Source organism: Megascapheus bottae, chromosome 25 (assembly GCF_031878675.1).
Source record: "Megascapheus bottae isolate mThoBot1 chromosome 25, mThoBot2.hap1, whole genome shotgun sequence".
Taxonomy (NCBI): domain Eukaryota; kingdom Metazoa; phylum Chordata; class Mammalia; order Rodentia; family Geomyidae; genus Megascapheus; species Megascapheus bottae.
Genome location: NC_143533.1, coordinates 21,193,611 through 21,215,722, shown reverse-complemented (window position 1 = coordinate 21,215,722; position 22,112 = coordinate 21,193,611). Strand labels below are relative to the sequence as shown.

The 22,112-nt window shown below is 44.5% G+C and overlaps 1 protein-coding gene across 1 annotated transcript in view; it reads left to right on the top strand.

The window, feature by feature from the left end:
- Window positions 1–2,755: 2,755 nt before the first annotated feature.
- The window catches only part of Wdr76 (WD repeat domain 76), a 29,569-nt gene continuing 10,212 nt past the window's right edge, over window positions 2,756–22,112 (top strand). Inside the window, exons 1-8 of the mRNA XM_090318466.1 lie at window positions 2,756–2,837; window positions 3,976–4,347; window positions 7,049–7,138; window positions 8,460–8,515; window positions 10,687–10,819; window positions 13,058–13,156; window positions 13,255–13,298; window positions 15,721–15,874. Of these exons, the coding sequence (XP_090174592.1) occupies window positions 2,781–2,837; window positions 3,976–4,347; window positions 7,049–7,138; window positions 8,460–8,515; window positions 10,687–10,819; window positions 13,058–13,156; window positions 13,255–13,298; window positions 15,721–15,874 (1,005 nt within the window). The 5' untranslated portion in view covers window positions 2,756–2,780. The remainder of the gene's footprint in view (window positions 2,838–3,975; window positions 4,348–7,048; window positions 7,139–8,459; window positions 8,516–10,686; window positions 10,820–13,057; window positions 13,157–13,254; window positions 13,299–15,720; window positions 15,875–22,112) is intronic.

Below are 22,112 nucleotides of genomic sequence, written 5' to 3'. Positions count from 1 at the left end.
CGCATGTGCCAGGGCGGTCCTCACGTTCTGGATCTCGCGGGGTTCGCGAGAGACGTTCGCGGTTGAATCGTCCCGTCGTGTAGCCGCAGTGTGGACGGCTCTGAAAGACGCGGGAATCGTGTGAAAAGTTCTGTGTCCTCAAGGCGCTTAACTTTTACTTAGGAAGCCATCGAGAACTTCTAGAATATATAGAACTTCTGTGTCTGACTGGCAAAAAAACACACAAAAACTCCCCCCCCCCACAAACCTGGATTCTGGTTGAGAAGTGAAAACAGCAATGTTTCCAATAAGCAACAGTGGGGCATCTAATTAACAAGGAAGCAGTTTGGGGCGAAAATTACCTTAAGGGTACCAGTAGATAGAAGGTAAGGGAATCTTTCCTTTTTTTTTTCTTCCTGGTCCTGGGGTTTGAACTCTGGACCCGGGCGCTGTCCCCACTGAGCTCTTCAACTCAAGGCTACTGCCCTGCCCTAGAGCCAAGCCCTACTTCCTGTTTTCTAGAGGTTAATAATTGGAGGGAAGAGTCTCAGGTCTTTTTGTGCTGGGGCTGGCGTTGAACCTTGATCCTTAGATCTCAGCCTCCTGAGTAGCTAGGATTACAGGTGTGAGTCACCACGCCGGGCACTTTCTTTAGACAAGGTTTTGTTATGTGGCCCAGCCTGGTTTTCAGCTCCTGGACTGAAGCTATTCTCTTACTTCAGTCTCCTGAGCAGCTGGAATTAGATATAGACATGAATACCATTTGGCTTGGCTTGGGAATTTGTGTATATGTGTGTGTGTGTTAGTCCTGGGGCTTGCACTCAGGTGTGTATGCATTCCTGCGCTTTTGAGCTATAGCACCTGTGCTATAGCTCCACTTCAGGCTCTTTTGTTGCTTAATTGGAAATAAGAGTCTTAGGACCTTTATTGCCCAGATATGCTTCAAACTGCCATCCTCAGATTTCAGCCTCTTGAGGGTTCAATTCTTCCCTATCACATAAACAGAAGTGGCTCTGTAACTCAAGTGGTAGAGTGCTAGCCTTGAACACAAAGAAGCTCAGGACAGTGCCCAGGCCCTGAGTTCAAGCCCCAGGACTGGCAAAAAATAAATAGATAAAAACTACAGACTCGCAAACTGGAAATGGTGCTATGGCAGATCACTTTTATTTTGCAAAAGAGCTTAGGGACAGGCCCCAGCCCCTGAGTTCAAGTGCCATGATTGACCAAATAAAGAAAAAAAATAACATGTAAAACATACTATAGAATTAGTAAAGTTCAGGTAAATGAATATTAGTCAAATTTAAATGATAAACCACCATCTGTTGCCAGTTTTGTTAAAGAAGTAAAATTTTATAAAACACAAATACAACTTAACATGTTTAAAATTAATTTTTGGTCAAAAGTATCCTTGTACATTTTTAAATAATAAATTTATTATAGTTTTGACAGTCCTGAGGGCCTAGGCATTGTTCCTGAGTTGCTTTTGCTCAAAGTTAGCACTTGAGTCACAGAGTCACAGTGCCACTTTTGGCCTTTTGTGGGTATGTGGTGTTAAGGAATGGAATCCAGGGCTTCGTGCATGCTAGGCAAGCACTCTACCACTAAACCACATTGCTAGCCAAAGAAATGTACTTTAAAAAAAAAAAAAATATATATATATATATATTTTGCCAGTCCTGGGCTTGAGCTCAGGGCCTGAGCACTGTCCTTGGACTTTCTCAAGGCTAGAGCTCTACCACTTGAGCCTCAGCACCACTTCCAGCTTTTTTCTATGTATGTGGTACCGAGGAATTGTACCTGGGCCTTCGTGCATGCTAGGCAAGCACTCTACCACAAGGCCAAACTCCGGCCCAATAAAAAATATTTTTTTTTATTATGTAACACCAAGAAATAGAACCCAGGGCCTCATGCTGCTGCTGCTGCTGCTCCCCCCCCCCCTCCTCCTCCTCTTCCTCTTCTTCTTCTTCCTCTTCTTCCTCCTCCTCTTTTTTCTCTCTCTTTCTCTCTTTCCCCCTCTGTTCCTTCCTTCTCCTTCCTTCCTTTCTTCTTTCATTCCTTCTCAGCATTACCAATATCAAAATCACCTGGTCCACAGGCAAAACTATTATTATTTTGTGGGTCATGGGGCTTGAATTCTGGGCCTGGGCATTGTCCCTAAGCTCTTCAGCTCAAGACTACCACCCTACCTTTGGAGCAACAGTTCTGCTGCTTCCCGTTTTCCCGTTTTCTAGTGGTTAATTGGACATGCATCACTGACTTTAGTGCCCTGCGTGGCTTTGAACCTTGATCCTCAGATCTCAGCCTCCTGAGTAGCTAGGATTACAGGCGTGAGCCACCGCGCTGGCCTCGGTAAAACTATCGATTCAGATCTCAGCGCAGTATTTCCTGAGGTTCTCCAGTTCCTCATCAACCCAGGGCTATGTAATTAGTCAAGCCTTTGGGAAAAAAAAAAAAAAATCAATTCCCGGGCAGGTGGATCCCGCCCCGTGGCCGGCCCCGCCCCTCCGCGCGGGCCCCGCCCCGAAAGACCCCGCCCACCCTCGCCCCTCCGCGCGGCCCCGCCCCCCGAGCCAGCTCCGCTCCTCCGCGCGGGCCCCGCCCCCGAGCCAGCCCCGCCCCTACACTCGGGCCCCGCCCACACAGACCCCCGCCCTCCCGCCCCTCCGCGCGGGCCCCGCCCCCGAACCGGCCCCGCCCCTCCGCCCCCGCCTCGTTCCTTCCTCGCTCGCCCCGCCCCGCCCACTCTCCTCAGGACTCGAGCCGAGCTTGGCGGGAAGCAGCGCTTCGTGAGCGGGCTGAAGATGCCGCTGTCCTGCGCGGAGGCAGACGCCAAGGCGGCCGCCAGACCCCGTCCCCAGGTAAAGGGCCGGGCCGGCGGGCCCGTCTACTTAGTTCTGGGGAGGACGTCGGCCAGGTGCAGACGCCTGCGCGGGGACGGAGCCCGGCTCCCAGCCTCGGTGTTCTGAGGGGGGAAATAGAAAAAGGCCTCGCGCTGAGGAAAAGCTCGACTCCCCAGCCCCAGCCTCCCGCTCCTCCCCCCGCCCCGCCTTGTTTTTCCCGGTCCCCCGCGTTTTCGCCCGCGGTTTTTGCCGCTCTGAAAAGCAGTGCCCAGGCCTGGAGTTTGGCCTAGTGGTTAAAGTGCTTGCCTAGCATGCAGGAAGACCCGGGTTCGATTCCTCGGTACCACATACATAGAAAAAAGCCGGAAGTGGTGCTGAGGCTCAAGTGGTAGAGCTCTAGCCTTGAGAAAGTCCAAGGACAGTGCTCAGGCCCTGAGCTCAAGCCCAGGACTGGCAAAAAAAAAAAAAAAAAAAAAAAGAAAAGCAGTGCCCGGCGCTGGGAATGTGGCCGAGGGGTGGCGTGCTGGCCGGGCGTGCAGGAAGCCCTGGGTTCGGTTCCTCAGTGCCGCCGACTTAGAGCCTAAGTAAGTGACAGACTAAAAAGTACCCGAGGACAGTGCTCAGGCCCCGAGTTCAAGTGACAGAATAAAAAGTACCCGAGGACAGTGCTCAGGCCCCGAGTTCAAGCCCAGGAGTGGCAAAAAGCACCAACCCCCCCCCCCCACGAAAACCCAGCCACGGAATAGCCGGGAATAGCTGTGCAGACACAGAACCACGTCATTCTGATTACCGCCCTGGCAGACTCACGTGGGCAGTAATGACCTTGGACTTGAAGGACGAGCGGGGCCGGGAGTGTGGCCTAGCCCGCACCGAGGCCCGGGTTCAGTTCCTCAGAACCTCGTACATAGAAAAAAGCCGAAGTGGTGCTGAGGCTCAGGTGGTAGAGCGCCAGCCTTGAGAAAGCCCGAGGACAGCGCTCAGGCCCCGCGACCGGCAGAAATTATGTGCCACGATTCTGGAGATTTTGGGGGGGAGGACGTTCCCATGCGGAGTTGTGTTGTCCTCGTGCATTAGAAATTAAGTTTGTTCAACTCTGTGGAGGAAAGCCATAGTGCTCGAGGTTCTGATACTGTTTTTCCTTTGCTGATTCCAATAGGAGAATGAATGTAAAGAGAACGAGAACGTTGCTCAGGAATCTCTGAGACCCGTACAGACTGCGTATTTAGGGAAAATAGCTATGGTTTATCTTACGCCCTTTTCCCTCAGTAATTACCAGTCGGAGCAATTTAAATGCTGCCCGTCTCAATTAGAAGAGAAATCTAACAATGCAGTGTGGTGTAAGAAGGCCAAACTGAAGAAAGTGCCAAAGATGAAGGCCACATCTTCCAAAGCTGAATCGACTCTGCAAAAGTCTTCCTCAGAGGTCTACACCAAAGGTCAGGAGCTGGGTCAGAAGAGCCCTTCAGAAGCTTCAGTTCACTGTGTTGATATGGAAAGCAGTGATGAGGATGATAATGCATCAGACCTGGTGAGAATTTTATTAGTTTTAATTTTATTTTGAAATGAAAGGTCCTGAGTTCAGTCAAATTATTATAAAAAATAACTTGTACTTAAATTTTATTTAAGTTTTAGCAGATGAATTCCTTGAATTAATTTTGCTCTGGGTTTTCTTTTTTTTTTTTTTTTGCCAGTCCTGGGCTTGAGCTCAGGGCCTGAGCCCTGTCCTTGGACTTTCTCAAGGCTAGAGCTCTACCACTTGAGCCTCAGCACCACTTCGGCTTTTTTTCTGTGTATGTGGTACCAAGGAATCAAAGTTGGGTCTTATTGCATGCCATGCAAGCATTCTATCACTAGGCCAAACTCCTGGCCCTGCTCTGGGTTTTCATGTGTCAAGGAGAGGAGGATCAACTTAAAATCCTTACTTTGCTGTTTTTTTGGGTTTTTGGTGGTTCTGGGGCTTGAACTCCACCTGAGCTTTTTTTGCTCAGAGCTAATGCACTACCATTTTTTTTTTTTATAGTTTTTTTTTTTTTTTTTTGCCAGTCCTGGGCTTGGGCTCAGGGCTTGAGCACTGTCCCTGGATTTTCTCAAGGCTAGGGCTCTACCACTTGAGCCACAGCACCACTCTGGCTTTTTGCTATGTATGTGGTACCAAGGAATCGAACCCAGGTCTTCATGCATGCTAGGCAAGCACTCTACCACTAGGCCAAACTCCCGGCCCCTGTACTACCATTTTGAATCACAGTGCTACTCCACTTCTATACTTCCCCACCTCAGTTTTTTGCATATATTTTGGGCTTACTAGTATTTACTAGTATTCTGTGTCATTGCTTACTTTTACACATTTGTTCATAGTTTACTAAAAGCCATTGGCTTGTGTGATATGTCAGGATAGTAAAACCATCTTTGATTGCATTGATGGGCTGAACAACAGTTCCTGAGTTCAAGGAAGGAGCTCTTTAGCTCAAGGCTACCACCCTACCCTTGAGCCCAGCCCCACTTTTCATTTTCTAGTGATTAATTGGACATAAGAGTCTCAGGTCCTTTTGTGCCCTGGCTGGTTTTGAACCTTGATCCTCAGATCTCAGCCTCCTGTGTAGCTAGGATTACAGGTGTGAGCCTGGCTCTCACCATTAACATTTTTGCCTTCACTAATTTGAAAATCTGTGTTTTCCAGAGCTCTGCCGTTCAAGTAGCTGGTATGGAATTTTCATTTTTTAATTGTAATTAATAGATGGGTGCATTACTTCTCATACATTGATAACCCTTTCTCATTTTTTTTTGTCTCCATTTCCTCCCCCCCCACTCCCCCTTCACCCCCCGGCCTTGAATTTTTTTTTTATGTGGAACTTGAACTCAGGACCTGAACACTGTCCCTGAGCTTTTCACTCAAAGTCAATGATAGTGCCTCGTCACTTTGAGCCACAGTACCAGTTTCTGTTTTTCTTTTCTTTTCTTTCTTTCTTTTTTTTTCTTTGGCCAGTCCTGGGGCTTGAACTCAGGGCCTGAGCATTGTCCTTGGGCTTCTCACGGCTAGAGCTCTACCAATTGAGCCACAGCATCACCTCCAGCTTTTTTCTATGTATGTGGTACCAAGGAATTGAACTGGGGTCTTCGTGCATGCTAGTCGAGCACTCTACCACTAGGCCAAATTCCCTGCCTTGTTTATTTGATCAGTCCTGGGGCTTGAACTCTGGGCCTGGGCACTGCCCCTGAAGTTTTCAGCTCTAGGCTAGAGCTCTGCCACTTTGAGCCACAGTGCCACTTCTGGCTTTCTGGTGGTTAATTGGAGACTAGAGTCTCTTGGACTTTTATGCCTGGGCTGGCTTTGAACCATGATCCTCAGATTTCAGCCTCTTGAATAGCTAGGATTACAGGTGTGAGCCACAGGTGCCTGACACCAGTTTCTGTTTTTTGGTGGATAATGAGATAAAAGTCTCATGGACTTTTCTGCCCAGGCTGGGTTTGAACTGCAATTCTCAAGAGCTCAGTCTCCTGAGTAGGTAAGATTACAGGTGAGCCATCAGCACCCAGCTTTTCTAATTGATTCTTTTTGCATTTTCCTCCTTGCTCCCCCACCTCCCGCCTAGTCTTCTGAATCTTTTATCTCATTTTATTATTTATATATTGTTGCCTATCCCATGGCTTCTGGGAGCTGGCCCCCAATAGCTTGTGCCTATAATCCTAGCTACTCAGCAGCCTGAGAGCTGAGAATCTCAGTTTAAAACCAGCTCATACAGGAAAGTCTGAGGCTTTTATCTCTACTTAACCATCAGAAAACCAGAAGTGGTGCTGTGGTTTAAAACTTTGAGCAAAGGGCCGGGGGTTTGGCCTAGTGGTTAAAGTGCTTGCCTAGCATGCAAGAAGACCCTGGTTCGATTCCTTGGTACCACATACATACAAAAAAGCTGGAAGTGGTGCTGAGGTTCAAGTGGTAGAGCTCTAGCCTTGAGAAAGTCCAAGGACAGTGCTCAGGCCCTGAGCTCAAGCCCAGGACTGGCAAAAAAAAAAAAAACAACAAAAAAAACTTTGAGCAAAAAAGTTTGGGGACAGTGTCCAGGCCCTGAGTTGAATCACCACAACTGATTAAAAAAAAAAAAAAAAAAAAAAAGAACATGAAATAGTGTGGTTACAGCTTGAAAGTATGTGCAGACAGTGAGACACCAGGTTTTATGAAGTACTTTCGCTATTATGTATGACAACAGAATCTTTTGGGTGTAATTTCACAGGATGATTCCGGATTGTCACCATATGAGAGGAAGAGATTGAAGAATATATCAGAAAATGCAAACTTTTTTGCTTCTCTTCAGTTGTCTGAGGTTTGTTTGAAGTTTCCAGTTAAAACCAAGATGTCAGAACATCAGGACAATGAAATACTTACTGTGCCATTTTTTTTTTTTTTTTTGCTAGTCCTGAGGCTTGAACTCGACCTGGGCACTGTCCCTGAACTCCTTTGAGCCACAGTGCCACTTGTAACTTTTTCTATTTTTGTGGTACTGAGGAATCAAACCCAGTACTTCATGCATGCTAGGCAAGCACTCTACCACTGAGCCACATTCGTGGTTCACAGTCCCAGTTTTCCTAGTGCCGAATGAGGGAAGGCAAAATTCTGAGCAGATTTTAAATAGGGAACATATATATATGTTATTAGGAAGCATCGATGAAGGAAAGTACACTCACCGAAAGGTTTCTTTTCTTTTTTTGCTAGTCCTGGGCCTTTAACTTCAGGCCTGGACACTGTCCTTGGTCTTTCTCAAGGCTAGAGCTTTCCCACTTGAGCCACAGCACCCATTCTGTTTTTTTTTTTCTATGTATGTGGTACCGAGGAATCGAACCCTTGGTCTTTGTGCATTCTCGGCAAGCACTCTACCATTAGGCCAAAGTTGTGGCCTTATATCTTTATTTTTTCTGTGTCCTGGGGCTTGAACTCTGGGCCTGGGTGCTGTCCTTGAGGTCTTCAACTCAGGGCTTACTGCCCTGCCCCTTGAGCCATAGCACCATTTCCAGTTTTCTGCAGATTAATTGGAGATAAGAGTTTCATTGATTTTAGAGTTAGTGCCTGGTCTGGCTTTGAACCCAGATCCTCATATCTCAGCCTCTTGAGTAGCTAGGATTACAGGTGTGAGCCACTGTGCCTGGCCTGGCTTTTTTTTTTTTTTTTTTGAGACATGTTTTGGTATAGATAGACTTGCCTGGAACTTTTGATCTTTTTGCCTCAGCTTCCTAAGTGTTGGGAATACTGGTGTGCATAAAGCATTTTTATTTGATTTAATATTTTTGAAATTGGCCTCTTTTTTTTTTTGGAAGGTGGGTTATATGCTGTCCCTGAGCTTTTTTTCTCAAAGCCAGCACTCTACCACTTTCGCCACAACTCCACTTCCAGCTTTGTAGTTAATTGGAGATTAGAGTCTTGGACTTTTCTGCATGGGCTGGCTTCAAACTAATCCTCAGATCTTAGCTCCCTGAGTAGCTATGATTACGAGCATGAGCCACCAGCTCCTGGCCCAGATGTCCTATCTTAAAGGTTTTTATTTCCTGAATAGATCTGGGAATAGTAACATATTGTTAAACTTATTTTTAAAAGTTAATGCTATGAAGTTATAAGGTAGCATTTTTATGTGTGTTCTGTGTGCTTTTTAGTCAGCTGCAAGGCTTCGTGAAATGATTAAGAAGAGAAGCTCTCCTACGTGCAAGAGGTAAGGGATTGTTTTATATTGGCTAGACCACGCATGATATTAGGTTAAGTTTTTTTTTTTTATAGTGATTGGAGAAAATGGTTTGGTATAGTAAACTGTAGTAACAGATCAGAAAGTAATTTAGTGTAGATTCCTACAGAATCTCTGAAGGAAGGCTACCCTTTTAACCTTTTTTTTTTTTTTTTCTTGCCAGTCCTGGGGCTTGAATTCAGGGCCTTAGCACTGGCTTTGGGCTTGCTGAAGGCTAGAACTCTTATCATTTGAGCCATAGCACCACTTTCCACTTTTTCTATATGTGTGGTACTGAGGGATCCAACCAAAAGAATGTGGAGGGAGGGAAAGGCATGGGGGAGGGGAACAGTAATGGAGGGAGGAAGGGTGAGCAAATAGTCAAATTTAATGTAGACAATGTAAGAGTTTAACTCTGGAGCTTTGAGTTAGGATGGTTGGAATGAGATTGGGAAACAGATTGGAATGAGATTGAGAACAGTAGATGAATTGCATTTATAATCTGACTTATGGAATTGAATGAAACCCTTTGTACAAATACATTTTTTACATGCATATATATGTATGTATGTATACACACACAAATGCACACGCACCTGTACAAACACATACATATCTTGGTTGATCTTGAGGCTTGAACTCTGGGCCTGGGTGCTGTCCCTGAGCTCTTCAGCTCAAGACTAGCCCTACAGCTACAGCCCCACTTCCTATTTTCCTGTGGTTAATTGGAGATAAGAGACTCACAACTTTTGTGCCCAGTCTGGCTCAGCCTCCTGAGTAGGTAGGATTACAGACATGAGTGAGCCACCTCGACTGGCATGTTCTTGAACTCAGTCCCTGAGCACTGTCCTTGGGCTTTCTCAAGACTAGAGCTCTACCACTTGAACCACAGCACTACTTCCACCTTTTTCTGTGTATGTGGTACTGAGGAATTGAACCTGGGTCTTTGTGCATGCTAGGTGAGCACTCTACCACTAGGCCAAACTCCTGGCCTTCAATGCAAAATTCTATTTTTGTATTTATTACTGCTAATGGAAAAATGTCTTTATTTCCACTTAATTCTTTTTTTTGCTTAAACTCAGGGCCTGAGCATTGTCCTTGTGCTTTTCTTCAAGGCTAGTGCTCTGCCACTTGAGTCATATCACCACTTCCTGCTTTTTCTGTGTATGTGGTACTAAGGAATTGAACCTAGGCCTTCGTGCATGCTAGGCAAGCACTCTACCACTAGGCCAAGCTCCCAGCCCTTGAACTCTGGGTCTAGGCACTTCATCTCAAGGCTAGCACTCTACCACTTTGAGTCACAGTGTCACTTCCAGTTTTCTGGTAGTTCATTGGAGTTAAGAGTCTCATAGACGTTTGTGCCTGGACTGGCTTTGGACCGTGATCGTTAGATCTCAACCTCCTGAATAGCTAGGATCACAGGCATGAGCCACTGGTGCCCAGCCACTCAACTCTTTGTACTTTTGTCTAGAAATTACTATTATTATTTTTTATTTATTTTTTTGTGTGTGCTGGTCCTGGGGCTTGAATTTAGGGTCTGGGTACTGTCCCCAAGCTTGTACAAGGCTTTACCACAGCTCTAGTTTTGGCTTTTTGTTGGTGCTTTGGAGATGAGAGTCTTAAGGACTTTCCTGCCTAGGCCTAGGTTGTCTTTGCCCCAGTCATCAGATCTAACTCTGCTGAGTAGGGAGGATCTCAGACTGATCTATCCTCCAGTTCTCTATTCACTGTTGATATTCTTTGTTTTGCCCTTCCAATGACTCTGCTCTCTGCACTCAAATGCTCTTTCTTGATTCCTTACCCTTCTTCCTCTTTCCTGCCTAGCCTGGTTTTGAGCTGTGATCCTCAGCTCTCAACTTCCTAAGAAGCTAGGATTACAGATGTGAGCCACTGACACCTAGCCCATGTTTCATTCTCTGTGATTGTCATTGTCATTCCATTTGATAATATGCCATAGTTGGCTTAACATCCCTTACCTCTTCCTGCTGAACTTTTTGATTTTGGGTTTTCCCAGACTTTTGGTCAAAATCAATGTGGCCTTATATTAACATATTAACATCTATGCAATGTGTGGGATACATCTGTAGCACCTCTTACTAAAAGTTAATCTAGATGTTATCACACTAGATATACTGCATGAATTTTTCCTTCCATTCCTTTAGGAAAAAACCGAAGAAGAAAGAAGATGAGATTGGATGTAGAAGGTCAATGCGATTGCTAAAAGTAGAACCTTCAGAAATTTCATTACCAGCACCTCCAGTACAGCCAACAGTAGAAGAAGAAGATGTAAGAGGGGCTGGGAATGTGGCTTTGTAGTCAGTGCTTGCCTAGCATGCATGAAGCCCTGGGTTTGATTTCCTCAGTACCACATAAACAGAAAAAGGTGGAAGTAGCGGTGTGGCTCAAGTGGTAGGTAGAATGCCAGCCTTGAGTACAATGAGGCTCAAGCCCCAGGACTGGGCGGGGGTGGGGGGGGGTGGGGTGGGGGTAGGGTGGGGTGGGGTGGGGGAAAGATGTAAGGAAAAATACAAAAATGCAGTATACTAGCAATATTGAAAAGCTTGAAGTTTTTTTTTTTTTTTTTTTTTTTTGTGAGGCTTGAACTCAGTGCCTGGGTACTATCCCTGAGCTTCTTTGTGCTCAAGGCTAGAGCTCTAGCAGCACTTCCAGTTTTTTTTTTTTTTTTTTTTTTTTGCCAGTCCTGGGCTTGAACTCAGGGCCTGAGCACTGTCCTTGGACTTTCTCAAGGCTAGAGCTCCACCACTTGAGCCTCAGCACCATTTCCGGCTTTTTTCTATGTATGTGGTACCGAGGAATCGAACCCGGGTCTTCGTGCATGCTAGGCAAGCACTCTACCACTAGGCCAAACTCCCAGCCCCCATTTCCAGTTTTGAGTAGTTAATTGGAGGCAAGAGTCTCATATGGACTTTTTTGTCCATAATGTCTTTGAACCATGATCCTCAGATCTTACCCTTGGAGTAGCTGGGATTACAGGTATGAGCCACCTAGTTGTATGCCTGGTTTTTAATACTGTGTCTGTATAAGTGCTCAATTATAAATTGGAGGATAGTATTAATTAGGCTAGTGCCTTATTATTAGTTGCTAATTAAGGAACTTTGGGTAGCAGCATAGATAACAGCTTCCAAAGTTCTGTGTTTTTTTCTTTTTGGTGCCCTTACTGGGGACTTGCACTCAGGGTCTAATGTTCTTGATTGCTTTCATGCTCGTGGTGGATGTTTTGCCACTTGAGATCTGTCTCCTGTTTCCAAAGTTGTCTATTTTGTGCCAGTATTGGGGCTTGAAGTCAGGGCCTGGGTGCTATCCCATAGTTTTTTGTTTTTTTTTTTTGGTATGTCATGGTGCTTGATCTTGGCCTGGGCGCTATCCCTGAGCTCTTCAGCTCAAGGCTACCACCCTACCCCTACCTGGGCCTGAGTGCTGTCCCAGAGCTCTTTAGCACAAGACTACTGGCCTACCCTTGAGCCAAGCCCCACTTCCCATTTTCTAAAGGTTAGTTGGAGATAAGAGTCTCAGGTTCTTTTGTTCCTGGGCTGGCTTTGAACTTTGATCCTCAGATCTTAGCTTCCTGAGTAGTAGCTAGGATTACAGGCATGAGCCACTGTGCCTGACTTCCCATAGCTTTTTACATTCAATTTTAGCACTCTACTACTTGGACCACAGCACTACTTCTGGCTTTTTTTTTGGTTTTAATTGGAGATGAGTCTTACAGAGTTTCAGATCTCAGCCCCCTTAATAGCTAGGATTACAGTATGAACCACTGGTGCCTAGTTTGCTCTTTTGAAACAGTTAATTGCCATCAGCCACAGTTTTTCTACTATGCTTTGAACTTCAGAAATTATTCCTCCATCTTACCTTTCTCTATACCCTTTACAGGCTCTGGTCTAAAAGGCAAAATTGTCTTGGCAGAGTGGCTTAAGTGGGGGTAGGACAAGTGTCTTTGCCCTGAATCCTAATCCCAGTACTGTAAGAAAAAGTTAAATTTCTTATTTTTGGAAGAAACCCTGTTAGTTTGCCATATGGGCTGATTCAACACACATATTCAGCATCAGTGCAGGAGTGAGCGCTCCTTTTTTCTTTATATCTTAACGGTGTCTGCTATTTTTTTGTTGTTATTGACTTTCCTGTACTGAACAGTTATTTTTGTGTTGGTCACGGGGCTTGAACTCAGGGCCTGTTCATTGCCCCTTAGCTTTTGTGCTGAAGGCTAGTGCTCTTTGATTTTGAGCCACAGTTCCATTTCTGGCTTTTTGGTAGGTAATTGATGATGAGTCTCATCGACTTTCCTGCCCAGGCTGCCTTTGAACTACTGTCCCCAGATTTCAGCCTCTTGTGTAGCTAGGATTACAGGTGGGAGACAATGATACCCAGCTAGAACAGTTACTTCTTAGTACCTACAGTGTTCCACCACTGTTGTTAGTGTTGAAAATAAAGTAGTAAAAAACAAGTATATTTACCTACTTTAGGTTTATTTTCTATAAGGAGACAAATAATAAGCTTTGTTTTTGGTTACAGCTTTTGTTACCTCCTGGACCTTTAGATATGATTCCTGAAAATCAAGATGACAATCAACTATTTAAAGGATGCCTGCAGGCCTGGGCAGAAATGAGCAAGGTATCTCCTTGGGGATGTATTACTGCTTTTAGAATCCTCTGTTAAGGAAGTTTCCAGATGTATTTAACTTACCACTTTATTCTTTGCTCTTGTTTTAGACATGTAGTAAGACATATAAGAAGGAATTACCTAGCATTAAAAGGTAAGTTGAAACTCCTTGCTTTTATTTTGTATTTTTAGAGAAGTTGGCGTTATAAAAACTATATAATAAAGTAGAATTTTTGTGTGTATGCACCAGTACTGGGGCTTGAATCCTGGGCTTTTCACTCCTGGCTGGTTCCTACCACTGGAGCCAGTAGTTTTGGTTACAATAGAAAAGTTAGAAAGCATAGTTAAAAAAAAAATTATCCTTAATATTTTTACCCTCAGCAGGGTGTGGTGGCTCACGCCTGTAATCCTAGCTACTCAGGATGCTGAGATCTTGGTTCAAAGCCAGCCCGGGGCACTAAAATCCTGTGAGACTCTTATCTCCAGTTAACCATCAGAAAACCAGAAGTGGTGCTATGGCTCAAGGAATAAGGCAGTCATCTAGAACTGAAGAGCTCAGGGACAGTGCCAGGCCCAGAGTTAAGCCCCACAACCAACAAAATTAAAAAAAAAAAAGAAAAGAAAAGGAAAAAAATATACATGTATATATATGTACATGTATATAATTTCTACCCTCACATTTTTCTTTTGATGGCACTCAGGTGCGCAGTATGTGAACTCAGTACCTTTATACTTGCAGATGCTCTGCTGCTTGAACTAAGCCTCCAGTCTATCTTGTTCCTCTCCCCAACTCCCTTTTCTGTGATACTGGGATGTTTTTATGTACTTTATTTTTCTTTTTTGCCAGTTGTGGGGCTTGAACTCGGTGCCTGAACACTGTCCGTGGACTTTTTCTCAAGGCCAGAGCTCTACCACTTGAACCACAGCACCACTTCCAGCTTTTTCCTATCTATGTGGTACTGAGGAAATGAACCTGTGTCTTGGTGCATGCTTGGCAAACACTACCACTAGGACAAACTCCTGGCCCCTGTAGTTTCTTTTCTTTTCTTTTTTTTTTTGCCAGTCCTGGGCTTTTAGCTCAGGGCCTGAGCATTGTACTTGGGCTTTCTCAAGGCTAGAGCTCTACCACTTGAGCCATAGCACCACTTCTGGCTTTTCTATGTATGTGGTACTGAGGAATGGAACCTGCGTGTTTATGCATTCTAGGCAAGCACTTTACCACTAGGCTAAACTCCTCCCCCCACCCCGTAGTATTTTATGTGTTGCCGTATACCATATTACTAGGGTACATGTTTTATGTATGTATATATTTATTTACTGCCAGTCTTGAGGCTTGAACTCAGTGACTAGGCTCTGTCTTTGAGCTTTCTGAAGACTAGTTTTCTACCACTTAAGCCACAGCACCACTTCTGGCTTTTTCTGTGTATGTGGTACCGAGGAATTGAACATTGGGCTTCATGTATGCTAGGCAAACACTCTACTGCTGGGCCACACTCCTAGCCTAGGATACAAGTTTTATATGGGAAGGAATTTTTTTTTTTTTTTTGGCCAGTACCTGGGTTTGAACTAAGGGCCTCGTTTTCAGCTTTGCTTGCTTGTGTGGTGTTCACCATTTGAGCCAAGCCTTCAGTCTGGCTCTTTGTTGGTTATTTTGTATTTACAGGTTTGTTTACTTATTTGTTTTTGCCAGTATTAGAGTTTGAACTCAGAAGATCCAGGGCTTTGCTTACTTGTGCATGTTTGGCACTTTACCACTTGAGCTAGGCTTATAGCTCTGCTTTTTCCTGGAGATGGAATTGTTCAGACTTTTCTGTTCAGGCTGGCTTCAAGCAACAATCCTTCAGATCTCAATTTTCTGAGTAGCTAGGATTACAGGTATGGGTCCATATTGCCCAGCTTTTATTTTTTGTTGATCCTGGTGCTTGATCTCCTAGTTTAGCTAGTCTACTTTTTGTTTTGTCTGTCCTTGGGCTTGAACTCAGGAGTTGGACACTGTCCTTGAGCACTTTTGCTGAAGACTAGTGCTCTACCACTTTAGCCACAGCACTACTTCCAGCTTTTTCTGGGTATGTGGTACCAAGGAATCGAACCCAGTTCTTCGTGCATGCTAGGTAAGCACTCTATCACTAGGCCAAAATCCCGGCCAGTCTCCTATTTTTTGATGTTGCTAAAATTATCAAAGGTAATTTTATAATAGAAAACTAGTATATCATTATTATTTTTTTTTTTCTTGCCAGTCCTGGGCTTGAGCTCAGGGCCTGAGCACTGTCCTTGGACTTTCTCAAGGCTAGAGCTCTACCACTTGAGCCTCAGCACCACTTCCGGCTTTTTTCTGTATATGTGGTATGTGGTACCGAGGAATCGAACCCAGGTCTTCATGCATGCTAGGCAAGCACTTTAACCACTAAGCCAAACTCCCGGCCCCTAGTATATCATTATTGAATTGGATTTCCTTTGTTATCAGGAAGTTGAGTATTTTCCATTTACAGATTATGACTTTTCTGTTTTGAGTTTATTTTACTCATTTTGACAATTGAGTTACTTTTTGCTTAGATAATTTAACTTTATTGTTACAGCTACAAAACCAGTTTAAAAAAGATGGTCATCAGGGAAGATACAGTTCGTAAACTTGTTGATGGGTCAGTAGCATCTGTGGCTGTGCATCCATCAGAAACAAGAATTTTGGTAGCAGCTGGGGCCAAAACTGGGCAAATTGGACTTTGGGATTTGGTAAGTTATTTTGTGAAGATACTAAAGTTTTCTTGAGGAAAAAAAATGATTGTGAAAACTTCATAAGTAAACCAGGTGCTGGTGGCTCATTCCTGTAATCCTACTACTCAGGAGGCTGAGATTTGAGAATTACAGTTTAAAACCAGACTGGTCTGGGAACTGTGTAAGACCCTTACCTCCAGTTAGCCACCAGAAAACTGGAAGTGAAGCTATGACTCAAAGAAGTAGAGTGCTTGCCTTGAGCAAAAAGCTCAGGCATAGCATCCAGCTCCTGAGTTCAAGCCCTATGACCAAAAAAGAAACTACAAGCTTTTTGGTTGTTGTTGTTTTGCCAGTCCTAGGCCTTGAACTCAGGACTTGAGTGCTGTCCTTGGGCTTTCTCAAGGCTAGAGCTTCTACCCTGAGCCACAGCACCATTTTTGGCTTTTTCTATATATGTGGTACCTAGGAATTGAACCTGGTTCTTTGTGCATGCTAGGCAAGCACTCTTATCACTAGGCCAAACTCCTGGCCTTCTATAAGCTTTTTAAAGCATCAGTTGGTTGTACAAGGGTGTTTCATTTTAACATGTCCATTTATGGGTACAATGTACAATGCTTTTTTGTGTGTGTATGTGATGGTACTGAGGCTGGATCTCAGGAGTCTTTTTATTTTTTGTCTGTGGTAGGGCTTAAACTTTGGGCTTAGGCTCTGTCCCTGAGCTCTTCAGCTCAAGGCTAGCACTCTACCACCTGAGCCACAGTCCCACTTCCAGTTTCTTGGTGGTTAATTGGAGATAAGTCTTGCAGACTTCTGTGCTGGGCTGGCTTTGAACTGAGATCCTTAGATAGCAGCACTTTTTTTTTTTTTTTTTTTTGCCAATCCTGGGCTTGAGTCCAGGGCCTGAGCACTGTCCTTGGGCTTTCTCAAGGCTAGAGCTCTGCCACTTGAGCTACAGCACCATTTCTGGCTTGTTTTCTATGTATGTGGTACTGAGGAATTGAACCTGGGTCTTTGTGCATACTAGGCAACCACTCTACTAGGCCAAACTCCCAGCCAGATCTCAGCCTCTTGAGTAACTAGAATTTTAGATGTGAGCCACTGGCGCCGGGCTAGGAGTCTTCTTTTTTATTCAAGGCTGGCGTTCTATTTGAGCTGTACCTTCAGTTCTAGCTTTTAGCTGGTTAATTGGAGATATAAGTCTGTTTCATATGTATGTCCAGACTGCTAAATGATTCTCAGATCTCAACCTTCTGAGTAGCTGGGATTATAGGCATGGGGTACCAGTGCATCATTGATACAAGTTCTTCTGTATTTGTGTGAGTATACGTGTGTCCTGGGCCTTGAACTCGGGGCCTGGGTGCTGTCTCTGAACTTTGGTGCATTTTACCAACAGGTCCATTTCTGGCTTTTTTTCATGTTTAATTGGAGATGAGTCTCAGACTTTTTTCCCTTGGCTGTTTTCAGTGATCCTCATGTCTGCCTGAGCACGGTCCTTGAGTTTTCTCAAGGACCATTTTTGCCACAGAGACACTTCCAGCTTTTTCTGTGTATGTGGTACTTGTGTGTTTGTGGTACCAAGGAATGGAACCCAGGGCTTTGTGCATGCTTTGCAAGCACTCTACCAGTAGGCCATGCTCCCAACCCTCATACTTGTAGGCTTTTTGTTAGCTTAAGACTAGCATTCTACCATCGAACCACAGCTCTACTGATGACTTTTGGGTAGTTAATTGGGAGGTCATAGTCTTATGGCTTTCCTGTTCGGCTGGTTTTGAACTGTGATCCTCAGATCTCAACCTCCTGAGTAGCTAGGGTTACAAGTGTGTGCTATCAGTGCCCAGCTGATATTACATTTTTGAGTTCTGGGGAAATTTAAATTTGGTTTATAGAGCTTTAGCATTTTTAGTTAGAATATCATTAGTCATCTAGGCATAAATTAACTGCCAGATTTTAAATATATAAGTGAGAAAGCCTAAATAAAGTTGTTAAAATTATGTTTAAAATATGGTGTGTCATGATCTGAATGTTGTATCTCTTTTCAGATTCATAGGTTGAATTCCTGACCTGGTATTGGGAGTTGGGAGCCCTTTTGGATGTTTTTAGCCCTGAGAGGTGCTCAGGAGAGAACTCTTTCTCCCTTTGTCATGTAAGGGCTTAGATAGACTACAAACCAGAGTGGTCTCACACTCATCACCCAAGCTAGCACCTTAATCCTGAGGGGCCTTGTTTCAGAACTGGGAATTTTTTGCTGTTTGTGAACCTCCTAGTTTATGATTTCTTTTTTTCCCCACTCCTGGCAGTTGAACTCAAGGGCTTGAGCACTGTTCTTGAGCTTTTTCAAGGCTAGTGCTCTACCACTTGAGCCACAGTAGTACTTCAACCCAGGGCTTCATGTATGTTAGGCAAGCACTCTACCATTAGGCCACACTCCCAGCCCTGATGGTTTTTTTTTTTTTTTTTTGGTGGGTAATGGGGCTTGAACTCCCTGGGCGTTGTCCCTGAGCTCTTCAAAGCTCAAGGCTACCACCCTATCCTTGAGCCAAGCCCCACTTCCCATTTTCTAAAGGTAAATTGGAGATAAGAATCTCAGGTTCTTTTGTGCCCTGGCTGGCTTTGAACTTTGATCCTCAGATCTCAGCCTCTTGTGTAGCTAGGATTACAGGTGTGAGCCACCTCGCCCAGCTTGCTTTTCTTTCTTCCTTCCTTCCTTTTTTTCTTCCTTCCTTTCGTTCTTTCTTTCTTTCTTGCTTTCTTTATAGCAGTTTATATACCAAGACACTGTTTCCAAGTTGGATCAAATTAATTTTCTCAGGCGGAGTACTGGTAGCTACTTAGGAGGCTGAGATCCGAGAATCATGGTTCAAAGCCAGTCTAGGCAGGAAAATCCATGAGACTCTTATCTTAAATGAACCACCAGGAAACTGGGAGTGGCACTGTGACTCCAATTGGTAGAGTGCTAGCCTTAAGTTGAAGAGCTCAGGGGCAGTGCCCAGGCCCAGAGTTCAAGCCCCACAATGTGTGTGTGGGTTGGCGGGGAGAAGGGGGAAGGAATACAGGTAATGATGGCGGAGTGTGGCCTAGTGGTAGAGTGCTTGCCTTGAATGCCCTAAGCCCTGGGTTTGTTTCCTTGGTACCACATACACAGAAAAAGCTGGAAGTGGTGCTGTGGCTCAAATGGTAGAGCCACTAGCCTTGAGAAAGGTCAAGGACAGTGCGTAGGTCCTCAGTTCATACCCCAGGACTGGCAGGGGGAAAAAAAAAGGCAAGACAGCTAATGAATTCTATTCATTGTACCTGTAATTCTGTAGTAAGTACTTTGAATAGTTACAAAGTTAATGCTTTAAGAGTTTGCTTTCTAGATGGGGAAGTGGAACAAAAATATGAACAAGTATTGGGGATGAACTAAGAAAGGTAACTTGAACTAGTTGGACTTAATAAAGTAATTTTGCAGTTGGGATCCTAGGATCCTTATCCTAGGTATCTGGAGGCTGAAATCTGAGGCTCACAGTTCAAAAGCAGCACAGCAGGGAACTCTTAACCACCAAAAAGCTGTAAGTGGAGGTGTGGCTGAAGTGTAGGGCACCAAACTTGAGCAAAACACTCAGGGATAACACACAGGCCTTCAGTTCAAAGCCCTGGGAGTGGTGTGCATGTTTGGGCAGGCACACACACAAATACACATAGACAAAGACAATTTGCAAGTAAGGGGAGAGAGAAAGGGAAAGTGTAGGGGGAGGAGAGAGAATAAAAACCAAGATTTGCCTGGTACTTTGACTTACAATTCTAGCTGTTCAAGAGACTGAAATCTGAGGATCCTAGTTTAAACCATCCTGAACAGACATAGCCTCTTCAAGATTTTTTTTTAATTTGCTTGTCATGGGATTTGAACTCAGGGCCTGTGCACTGTTGGTGGGCTATTTTGACTCAAGGCTAGGGCTCCACTTCTGGTTTTCTGGTAGTTAACCGGAGATAAGAGTCTCATGGACTTTTCTGCCCAAGCTGGCTTTGAACTGCTGTTGTAAGCCACCGTGTGCCACTTGACCATTGCTACTGGGTGGGAGCAAGGCAGTAATGAAGGAAACTGTGGAATTGAGGTTTAGGGGCTGGGGATCTGAAGCCTTCCTTCAGCTCCCAAGGTTTCCTTCACCAAGGTTTTATTGCTTTCCTATAGAGAAGTATGTACAGAAAGTAAATTATAAGCGTCCACAAGTGACTTCCTCATCTTGGAAACCAGAGCTAATCCTGAATAGCTTACAATTTGTATAAGCCTTAGCTTACCCCCAGTTCCCTAACAGTCCTGGATGGAATTAGCCCACACCCAGAATAGATATCTGAATTCAGGGGCCGGGAGTTTGGCCTAGTGGTAGAGTGCTTGCCTAGCATGCACGAAGATCCAGGTTCGATTCCTTGGTACCACATACATAGAAAAAACTAGAAGTGGTGCTGAGGCTCAAGTGGTAGAGCTCTAGCCTTGAGAAAGTCCAAGGACAGTGCTGAGGCCCCAAGCTCAAGCCCAGGACTGGCAAAAAAAAAAACTGGCAAAAAAAAAAAAATCTGAATTCATAAATAAGCCAGGACTGCTTCTCTTTCCAGGAAACTCTCAGTGTCCTGAGAGTATGTTGTGAGAAGGCATTCTAAACTCCCAATCCTTTCAGATTTCACAGCTCTGCTTTTTGGGCTCTCTCAAAGAGCATTCCTCAGATCTTAGCCTTCTTAGTAGCCAGTAGGTTTGTGCCCCTCATTGTTCCTCAATAAACAGTCCACATCTGTTTAGGAGGACTGAGTCTGGCCTATTCCTTCTCCATTCTCCTTACAATTACTGTCTCAGTGGAATGCTTTACCTTGGGTGTGGGGGTTCTTATCCCCTGGGGACTAGAGCAGAACAAGCTTCCTGCAGACAAGCACATGAGTAGCACCTGGTGCTTTGTTTGACCTTGGGGAATAAGACAATGCAATCCTTCAGTAATCCCTCACCTTAATAATAACAATAAAATCATTTTTGGAAATAAGCCTTGCTAGCCTTGAGCAAAATGAAGTCCAAGGACAGTGCCCAGGTCCTGAGTTCAAGCCCCCTAGGACTGGCAAAAAAAAAAAAAAAAAAAGTCCAGGCACAAAAAGACCTGAGACTTTTTTTTTTTTTTTTTGCTAGTCCTGGGCCTGAGCTCAGGGCCTGAGCACTGTCCTTGGACTTTCTCAAGGCTAGAGCTCTACCACTTGAGCCTCAGCACCACTTCCGGCTTTTTTCTATGTATGTGGTACCGAGGAATCGAACCCGGGCCTTCGTGCATGCTAGGCAAGCACTTTAACCACTAGGCCAAACTCCCAGCCCAAGACCTGAGACTCTTATCTCCAGTTACCCTCTAGAAAACAGTGGGGCTTGGTAGCCTTGAACTGAAGAGCTCAGGGACAGTGTCCATGCCCAGATTTCAAGTCCCATGACCCACAAAAAAAACAAACAAAACAAAAAAACAATTTAAAAGTAAGTTTATTGGCATATATCATAAAATCTACCCAGTGAGATGTCTAATTCAGTTATAATATGTTTAATTGTATGATCATAATGTAATTGTAGAACATAATGTTTTCATTATACTCAGAATATCCTTAATGCTCATTTTCTTAACAATTTTTTTTTTTTTGTGGGGAGAGAGAGGATCTTGTGGGTGAGAGGGGAATATATACGATCTTAGGTAGCCTAGGCTGTCTTTGAACTTAAAATCCTCATGGCTTGGGCCGGGAGTTTGGCCTAGTGGTAGAGTACTTTTCTAGCATGCATGAAGACCCAGGTTTGAGTCCTTGGAATCACATACATAGAAAAAGCTGGAAGTGGTGCTGTGGCTCAAGTGGTAGAGCCTTGAGGAAGCCTAAGGACAGTGCTCAGGCCTCCAGTTCAAGTCCCAGGTCTCAAAAAAAAAAAAAGAAAAGAAAAAAATCCTCCTGGCTTGGCTTCCTGAATGCCAGGTTAGAAAAGTTCATTAATGGTTGTATTGCTTTCCATCACTACTGCCACGGGGCCTGATACTGGGGTTTGAACTGAGGGCCTGGGTGCTATCCCTTAGCTTTTTTGCTACTGCTCTTCCACTTGGATCACAGCTCCACTTCTGGCTTTTTAAAGGTGAGTTGGAGGTAAGAGTTATGGAGATGCCTGCCTGTGTTGGCTTTAACAGACAATTCTTGAATCTCAGTTTCCTAAGTAGCTAGTGTGAGCCACTGGTGCCCAACTTTTTGTTTTTTTTTGAATGTCATTACTGAGGTTTGA